Consider the following 9,878-nt stretch of genomic DNA (forward strand, 5'->3'; position numbering starts at 1 on the left):
GGACTTTGAGTACGGTGGAGGCAGGCCCTGGGGTTAGATACATGAGGTGCACTACTTGTCCCTTATGTCATGAGGTACAGATTAACATTTTGGGGGGGGGCGTGCTGCTTTGTCTGCTCTCAAGGGGACTAATGGCAGCTTCCCTCCTCTTTGCCTGCCACTGAACTCCTGCCTCTCTTGTCCCTAGGAAGGGGTGACCTCCCAAACCTCTCACTGGAGCCGCCTCTACTTCATGATCTTCTACATCGTGACCATGGTAGGTCCTCAATGCGCTGTTGATGGAATATCTCTAAATGCCAGCGGCAGTCTTGCTACATTCTAATGGAAGAATCCATGGCCAATTAGGGAAGTTCTCCTCTTTATGAAACGTAGCTCAGAAAGAGGCATGTGTCCAAATCATTTTCACTAACTTTAGTATGGCAAAAACTACAAGTGTTGCCAGAATCGACACATTATGTACAGAAGCTCCCCGACTTATGAAAGCGTTCTATTCCGGAATGCCTTTGTAGGTAGTTTTGCGTAAGCTGGGAACGTATCTCTGACAATTACACCCCTTCTCTCCCCTCCCCTCCCCCCCCCCCCCCCAAAAAAAAAGTTTATGGACCTTTTTCCGTAAGTTCGCATTTCTGTGAGTCGAGTTTGTGCAACCCAGGGAGCGTCTGTATCTGGATGGGAGTTATAGTGGTATGCAGTGGTGCCCCTATCTTGTTATACCGCCCATTCCCAGGTCACTGGCAGGCGGTTACACAAACACACCACCTAGACTCATGGATTAGGATTTGTAGACTCCCTCTGCTGAAAGGAGGGGTGAGAGGAAGCAGCAAGAATTCAGGTGCAGTTCAGTTAGAACCAGATTTGGAAGGACGCTGCAGTTACAAACCTTGTGACGTGGTCTACTCTTTCTGGCTCCCTTCCCAGGTGGTGATGACGATCATTGTGGCCTTTATACTGGAGGCTTTTGTGTTCCGCATGAACTACACCCGAAAGAACCAAGGTTCAGAAGGTTAGTGGCAGGCCTGGCCAGCCTGCTGGTCTGTATATCTTTACTCTAAAGTCTGGCTTGTGCATAGGAGAGAAAACGACGGAACAGGAAAGGCCTGATTTTATAACCTCCTCACAGGCACCCGCAATTCTGTGGTTGCTAATAACTGCAGTTGCTGTATTTAAATATCAAGCTACCCGACTGCACCCAGCTCAGGTAGCTGGATAGCCAATGGCAGCAGTTGTAACTGTGGTTATTTGCATTCCCAATTGAGTGCGCACACAAGGCTATGAGGTGTAGGCCCTTTTTTAAAAATCAGACCTTTGGCCCCAAACATCCTAGAAAAACCCTCCCAGTCCAACATAGCTGCCATCTCCTGATTGATGATTCTTTTCTAACGTGTTGGTAAGATGTGGCTCCTCTTGCCAACTCCCAGTCTGAAGAGGTTGGGCCTATGCCGCTAAAGGAATACGTCAACACCTTGACTGGCCTCTTGTTTATTCCTGTACAGCCAGCTTTGTGCTGTGACGCTTCAGAAGAGTCCCAAAAGTTAAAGGATTGGGAAGCAAGCCTTGGAGTGACAGTCTCAAGGCGTTTGATCCATTTAGTGTAATAAAGAGAAGGGCAAGGGGGGGGCCTTGATGGTGGTTTATAAGTACCTACACAGGCAACAATTTGATAATGGGTTCTTCAGTCTAACAGGCAAAGATCTAACAAGATCCAGCGGATGGAAGCTGAAGCTAGACAAATTCAGACTGGAAAAAAGGAGTAAACTTTTAACAGTGAGGGTAATTGGCCATTGGAACAATTTACCAAGGATTGTGATGGATTCTTCATCATTGGCAGGTTTTAAATAAAGATGGGATGTTTTTTCTAAAAGATCTGCCCTAGTTCAAACCGGAATGAATTCAGGGAAGTTCTCTGGCCTATGCCATATGGGAGGTCAGTCTAGATGATCACAGTGCTCCCTTCTGGCCTTATAATCTCTGAAAACCCTTTGAGATTATTGCCATTGCTGATTAAAACTGTGACTTCCCAATGTCTTCTCCTTGTTTTCTTTCCCTCCCTCTAAGAAGACAATGGCATTGTCCTGGAGAAGGAGATCTCCAAGGAGGAAATGGCAAGCGTAATTGAGCTCTACAGACGGAATTATGCTGCCTCTGAAACTGCCCCGCTGCAAAAGGTCATTGCACAAATGGACAAATATGAGGTAAAGAGAGAAGCTGGGATTCAGGCCACAATCCCTGCACTCCTGTGGTGCAACATGCAGGGGCACAGCTGTGGGGTTTAAAGGAGCTCTTCTGCTATGGTGCAGAGGGAGCCCCTTTCCACATTTGCCTTTGGCTCTTGTTAGAATCTGCTCTGTTGGAGGGATTCTGGATCGGTGCCCTGCAGGTTAGCACTTAAAACTCATTGCACTGAAGAAACTGCAGTTGAATTCCCAGGGCATTGGGCTGAATTCCCACTGTATTCCAGAGAGCACTGATCGAGACTTAGCAATGTTTATTCTGTATGGTGAGATAAGAGCCATCCTGGCCAGCTGACCCCACTGGGAAGGAGCATTCTGGTTTTTGTGAGTTCCTAATACTGCAGTCACTGTCCTGTAATTCACCTGTGCTGCCCCATATTTGTTTCTACCTGACCCACTACTGTACAGTTGTGTCCATACCGTTATGAAGCATTGTGCAATAATATAACTCTGTCAGTTCCAAGCTTCAGGCTTACTTCTCTGTAGACAATGGCAATTACTTTTACCACTGGTATCACAAAAGGGATATTGTCAAGCCTAAAAATGAAGTGACCTTGAAAACTGTCCCAGGCTGTAGCTCTTCCCTTCAAGAGCTCTGTGCCTCATGATGTTGGGAGACTTTAAACTGATTTTTGTAATAGCTGGAATTTTCCCCTTCCATCCCACACCCCGAATTGTAGACACCTGACTCGCTGTACTAGATGACAGCACATTTGCATCAGTTGGCTTGCTGTATCTCTCACTGCTGGGGTATTGAAATGTTGAGCAATTGTACCCACAGATAAAATTCAGAACTGGAATCTTGACGGTTACATCTGCCAAAGAAGAGGCAGTTTTCAAGATATTAGGTCTAAAAATGGCTCTAACCTCAACCATGTCCATTTAAAAGAAAAGTTTAAATAACAGTTTAAATAAGAAAGTTAAACCAGTAACTGTAAGGATATTCTTAATTCTCCTCAATTATAAATAACCCAAAATGATGTCACAGTAACTTCGGCTGTTACTCCGCTTGTGCGGGTTGAAACTAACAAGACCCATTGGGTAAGCTAGGGGGTTTAGGCAGGGCCGGCTCTTGCTTTTTTGCCGCCCCAGGCAAAAAAGCCTCCAGTCGCCCCCCCTCTTCCCCCCCCCCCCCCCCAACGCGGCAGGGGAGGGCCGCCGGAGCCCCGGGGGGAGGGCAGCAAGCCCCAGCCGTGGCCCCGCTCTCCCCGGCGGCCGGAGCACCGCACCACCCCCCTCCAGGTGCTGCCCCAAGCACAAGCTTGGTGGGCTGGTGCCTGGAGCCGGCCCTGGGTATAGGTGAATGAGGAAAGTTTAATTAGGCACAATCTCTCTCGGGAAGCTTGGGTTCTCATCTCACCACTGAGCTAGCTGTGACCTAGTGGGGCAGGGAGTTGTTGGAGCACCTGGATCCTTTTTCCCATTTTTATTAATATCTCTATACTTTTGTTTTCTCAGCAAACATCGATGCTGTTTCTGGGACGGAGATCAAGGACCAAAAGTGACTTAAGTATGAAAATGTACGAGGAGGAGATACAGGTAGGAAACATCGAGTTGCAAACGTCCTCATAAGTTTCTGATTAGCAGGACACTGTCCATTGGTTAGAATGTTGAATCGTTCTTTAAATGTTGGGAGTCTTCCACCCAGAAGAACCAGACGGCAGGATGCTCTGCAGAATATACAGTATATGAAGGGCATCTCACAATATTCATAACCTCATACACTTATGTAGCCCCTTACAGGCCAAAGTGCTTCGCAAACTGTGCGTGCCCCTGAAATGAAGTGCTCTCCAGGGTGAAACACAGCAACATTTACCAGTGCCAGCAACACCGCCTGGCAGTTCAGGGCAGGAGGTGAAGAATAAGGTTTAGAAACATCGGAGCTATGTCTACACTACACAGCTTACAGTGGTGCAGCTGCTAGTGCAGATGCTCTAAGCCAGGGGTTCTCAAACTGGGGGTCAGGACCCCTGAGGGGGTCACGAGGTTATTACATGGGGGATTGCGAGCTGTCAGCCTCCACCCCAAACCCCACTTTGCCGCCAGGATTTATAAGTGTGTTAAATATATTAAAATGTTTTTAATTTATAGGGGGGGGGGTCACTCAGAAGTTTGCTAAGTGAAAGGGGTCTCCAGTACAAAAGTTTGAGAACCACTGCTCTAAGCTGATGGGAGAGAGCTCTCCCATCGACTTAATTACTCCATTATGCAATTACTTAATTACCGCGAATGGCAGGAGAAGCTCTCCTGCCAACACAGCACTGTCTACACCGACGCTTAGGTTGGTATAACTTGCGTCACTCGGGGGTGGCTTATTCACACACCCGAGTGACACAAATTATACCAACATAGGCTGTAGTGTAAACGTGGACCTAGATTAACTGATGAGGCAGTTCCTGCTAATATTCTTCAACCATAGGAGGTCTCTACTGCAAAGGAGAGTTGTTTTCATGCTTCCATCTTTACCAGTTTCTTTCACGTCAGTTATTAATCTTATTTACTCCATTAAATAGCACCGTGATAGGGTACCCATGTCTCTCTCCAATGGAGAGACCATGGTCTTAGTGGTTATGGAGGCTGAACTTCCCTCTTAACCCTGAGGTACTCCGACCATGCTAATCCTGAGCATGTTGGCGAAGAAGCCTCCGTAGTCAGTCTGTTGAGCTGTGGGCTTAGGCTATTGCACTGCTTGAGCAAGTGGAGGTGGCATCATCCTTCCTTCTCTTGAGCCTGTCCTCCCCCGCCCCACCCCTCCTGGTCAGTCGGCGGGGGCTCACTAATGAGCAGTGCAAACTGTGGGTGCACTCCGGCCATTGTATTTCCTTGGAGGCTTAGTGTGAAATCACCAGGGCTGACTGGAAAACAAGCATTCCATGTGATGAAAAATTAACAGTTTGACATGGGTAACAAATGTTGAACTAAACAAAGACCTTTCGGAAATGAGAGCAAGACACTGACCAAGCGCTCCACGCTAGCTAATAGCCCAGTGGTTAGGGCATCTCCACGTTCGAGACCCTGCCCTACCTGATTGAGCAGGGACTTGAACCTGGATCTCCCACGAAACCACCGGGCAACTACTTGTTCTGAGGGTGCTTGGGCACTCGTTCTCCCCAGTGGAAGTTCAGGCGAAACCAAAACATTTCCACAAAATTTTGGTTTTAACAAAAGCCTTTTGTTGAAAAGTTGCTGACTCGTTCTAAACATCAGGAGCCTTTTCAAACACTGGTAGGCTCGTACACTGAGAGTGCACCAGGAAAATCCCTCTCTGGAGGGAAGGGGGCCGTTAACTCCACAGGAATTTGTCATGACTAATTTGATGATGATGGATACCAAAGGAGTTAATCTCTGCATCTTTCTGGTGTCCCTTCTGTTGCTAGCAGTGGGATGACCTGTGGCTCCTACAATGAGTGTAACCCTGGTGCTTATCTTTAGTGTTGGTCAGAATCTGCTGAGACTCTTCTAATTTATAGCGAGTGAAATGACCAGTCTGTCCTTAGCAAATGAATCTGAAACGCCTGCAAAGGAGGTATGTCACTGAAAGATTAAACGTCCTTGCCAGGATTTCCCAGTGCATCCTGCTGTTGTGAAGTGATGGGGTGATAGTTAATGCTTTGAACCCAGGAGCTGAGAGCTCAGTGCTTCCATCCTGCAAATGTTACAGCGATGCTCTAGTTAACCCTTTCCTGACAGCTCCAGTTGTATCCAAACTTTGCATTGGAGGAGAAACAGATTTTTATAGAAACCTTAAAAGAGACAGTGTAACTAAGCCCTCGCTATTTACTACTGCCAAAGCATTTGAGATGTATCGCACCCCTGAGTTCTCTTGTGTTTCACAGGGAAGGGGGAGAGTGTGGCTGTTCAGGGGAGAGTAGTATGGTATGGCGAAGAGACTTTCTCATTGGGTGTGTTCTTCCCTCTGTTCAGGAGTGGTATGAAGAGCATTCCAGAAAAGAAGAATATCCGTGGCAAGATGTCTTCCCATCCGGCAGCCACATGCTGTCCTCGGGCCTCAGGCAGCGCTCACAGACAGTTATCTAGGCCAAGCTAGTGCAAACCATTCTTCTATGCAATAATCCCATAGTATTATTTTATAATGTATATAGATATATTCAGTATGTCAGTCAAATTTTGGTTTTAAACATCTCTTCCCCTGGAAGACATCATGAGTTGCTTTGAATAAATGAAAAGCAAAGAACCAGAGAACTCAAAATAGGACTGCTGGAACCAAAAAAAATATATAAAGTTATAATATAACTCTTCAGCAAGACCCTATCGCTGCAACTGTGACTGATGACCATCTAGTACAGAATACTCAGTTGTTCTTCCTGGCCTATGCTTCCCCAACATGGGCCCACGACTAGTTTTACCAGTCGGAAACCATGGGGAGGGATATTTAATCCTTTGGAAGAAGGAAATAACACTGAACCCACCTGCTAATATTGAAGTTCTGTGCTTAAAAAATAGTTTTTAACCCATTAATTCTTAAATAAAAGAATCGGGGAGCAAGTTTGTATTTCCCTCCCCATCTAGTATCCAGCAAGGTGGGGTTGGATGAGAAGTTTACCACTTCAATCTACACCCGTTCTGCCTCTTCCTAACTACCTAGGCTTATTGACCATTCTAGAGACACTCCCTGTTTCATTCCTGAGTAGCTCATCCAACCTCTTAAATCTGTTCTTTGGAGGACGGCTGTAGGACTGAGATCCAGTAGTTCTTTGGATCCTTACTAAAAGTGATGAGACTTGACAGAGTTCTGGATCAATGCCCTTGCTGCAGCTATCAAAGTTCTCTCTCTAGTGTTCTGTGCTATGCAGGCTGGGAGCCATTTGACAAATCCCAAAACTCTGGCGATCTGTTAGTAGGTGAGATGCAAATTCCACAGGACGGTGATGCTGAGCCTTTGCCATTCCACCCTCCAGTTTATAAGTGGAAGATCTTTGCCTGGTATGAGAATGAGACAGCACAAGGTTAGTGACTGAGCTTCAGTGGGGCTGGATTGAGAAGTGCTGGGGAGGTGTGTGTGTGCATGTGCCTGCACAGCATCTCTGTCAACAGGGTAACGTCACCTTTGATTTCCCAGGCAGGTTGACGTGACCACAAGGGAACTTTTCTCCTTTGCCTTCTCTCTTGCAAAAACTTTGCGAGCTCTGGGAACCACGATTTTATGAATCAGGGCCAGTTTGGGAAGCTTTTCTAATGGGAGAACTGGACTTAGAGATGTGGAAATCAACTCTTCCATCCACCTGCCCTTCTGTATCATACATAGAGGCAGCTCTGCTCTGTTCTGTGCTCTGACTTGCTCCGGGACCATAGGCAAGGTCACTTAATCTGTGTGTGCTTCTGTTTCCACACAATGGGAGTAACGAAACCCACTTGCGTAAAGCATGCCACGGTCTGTGTATGGAAAGTGCTAAGTATTCTAAAAGCATGAAGTCATGGCACATGTGCATTGGCACATCAAAGGAGAGGTTGCCATGGCATCTCACCTTTGAAATTTGCTGCCTCCAGTGGGTGGGCCCCTCTAAATGAAGTGAGCTTTTAGGAATCCCTTTGGCAACCTGCACTCCAAAACTATTGCATAGGAGACTGCCTCCCTCCTAAATCAGACAGCATTAATCCTAATACCCCCTCATCCTTGGAGTTCTAGACCCACTGTGAAGGACCATATCGCACTATATTGAGAGAAGGAAGGGAAAGTTTCCACGGCTGGCTGCACTGTTCATTTAGGAGTTGCTTTGTCATTCCCATTATGGCCTATGGTGAGATTTTTCAAAAGCATCTCAATGTCTTAAGAGCCCAGTTCCTGATGATTTAAGTCTCACGTGGTTTTGACAACCTCCCCCTCTATGGGTAGTGGTTCAGAGTGTTCTGATTAAGTGAATGAGATGGTAGTCACCACGCCTGCACCCACTGCATGCTGCTTGTCCTCACTGCTGCATTCTGGGAATTCATTGGATACTCAAATGAAACTCTCTGCTTCCTTTTTGTGTGCAATGGACTCCAGAGTTATGACGGGACACCTGAGCCCTGCCGAGCTTCCCTCTTGAGAAATCGGGGCCGTTTTCCAAATTGTGTCTCTCACATCCAGGACACTCACTGATGGGCAACCCTGAAAAGAGCACATCTGCTGCTACACCTGGAACCCTAGCTCCGGCGTTCCACTCTACCCTAGTCTCTAGATGCTGCAGAAGCACAACTTCTATTCGTTGCTGGCAGGATGGAAAGCACCAGGATTGTAGGGGTTAAAAACAAATGCAGCTGTTAGGGAAGTAAAAAAAGACAATTTTCAAAGCCATCATTCAGGCCTTTTTGCACTCCTGGGGGCACCGGGACTATAGAAAGGGGGTATGAACCTGCAGAACATGGAGTTTTCAAGAGAGAACTCGTGATGAAGGGTGCACAAAATTGCTGAAAGACGTGTTCCAGAGTAAAAGTGCTACTCTGCCCTTCTGTGGTTTTACTGCTGAGATTTTGATCTGGCCTGAAATATCCACTGTGTGTATATATATATATTTTTTTAAACTGAGGAGGTTTGTAGAGGTTACTTTTTCCAAAGGACTTAACAGTCACAAAGGAAAAAAGTTTGAGTACGGGGCATCCCCTTCCAATTGTCCTCCCCATCCCCTTCGTAGACACTGACTTACCGTAACTACAAAGACAATCATTTTGTAGGGATAAGGGAGGAAACACTGCAGGGTTTTGTATGCTGGCGGTTTGTTTATAAATAACTTTATGGACAGGTCTGTACAACAGTCTGTAGATTTTCAGGCACATTAATAAAAACACCCTCTGCTGCATAAAGACAGCTGCCTCACTCCTCTTTCCTGTGTCCGTTTCAATAACCAGTTGGTTTGTGGGTGAGCTATTGCCAAACTGAGAGGATCCCTATCCTTAGATTGCAGTTGCTAGGCACAGAGACCCTCCCTGTTGCCCCCCCTCTAAAAGTTTCTGTAAACTTCTGCTGCGAAACATTTAAAATGCTAAGTAACCCTAGGATTCTGTAAATTGGCTGCTTCCTTTCCAGAGTTGTCCCTTGTGGTCTGGAGTGAAATTTTCAGAAGTGCCTAGATCCCATTTTTGTATGTGACTTAGGAGCCCAGGTGTGTCTTACTTTCAGTGAGATATAAGATCCTAAGTGCCTGTCACTGTTGAAAATGGGCTTTTTTTTAATATCACTTTTAGATGGTTTTAAAATCTTGTGCAGATTTGGCATCTGAGAACAATCTCTTGGAACTGTGCAGTTCACTTTTCTGGGCATTTGAAGCTGCCACAACTCCAACTCCAAATGTTCACCACTATTTCTTCTCCCCCTCATGCCGTCTCCACTCCTTGGGCTGCCTGTGTGTCGATGGACAAGTTTATTTCACCAGGCTTCTTGCCATCCCTGTTGCACAAGGCTCAATGACTAACCCTTGTGGTCACTCAATCCAAGCACAGTGCTGACCCAGGATTAAAGAAAGCCCTGACAATGCGATTTCCTAGGAAACCAAGAGGATTGTTTTCTTCTTTAATGGCAAACTAATCCACCCGTGACTGCTGTTCAGGGGCCCTTCACTATTGAAGGGAGACGATTGCTACTTCCCGTCAGCACTAGAGCAACAGAAATGTACTCCCAGCACCGCTGGGTGTGGTACAAGCTTCTGCCAC

General features: G+C 46.5%; 1 protein-coding gene across 7 annotated transcripts in view; it reads left to right on the top strand.

The window, feature by feature from the left end:
• The window catches only part of TPCN1 (two pore segment channel 1), a 61,513-nt gene extending 52,479 nt beyond the window's left edge, over nt 1-9,034 (top strand). For 4 of the 7 annotated variants that reach the window (XM_065568271.1, XM_065568269.1, XM_005303216.5 and 1 more), the window contains 5 exons: nt 188-256; nt 919-1,003; nt 2,056-2,192; nt 3,690-3,770; nt 6,156-9,034. In XM_065568271.1, coding sequence (XP_065424343.1) covers nt 188-256; nt 919-1,003; nt 2,056-2,192; nt 3,690-3,770; nt 6,156-6,269 — 486 coding nt within the window. In that variant the 3' untranslated portion in view covers nt 6,270-9,034. The remainder of the gene's footprint in view (nt 1-187; nt 257-918; nt 1,004-2,055; nt 2,193-3,689; nt 3,771-6,155) is intronic. The other 3 variants (XM_065568272.1, XM_024108089.3, XM_065568273.1) reach the window with 1 other exon arrangement.
• The last annotated feature ends 844 nt before the right edge of the window (nt 9,035-9,878 follow it).

This window comes from Chrysemys picta, chromosome 15, assembly GCF_011386835.1.
Source record: "Chrysemys picta bellii isolate R12L10 chromosome 15, ASM1138683v2, whole genome shotgun sequence".
NCBI lineage: Eukaryota > Metazoa > Chordata > Testudines > Emydidae > Chrysemys > Chrysemys picta.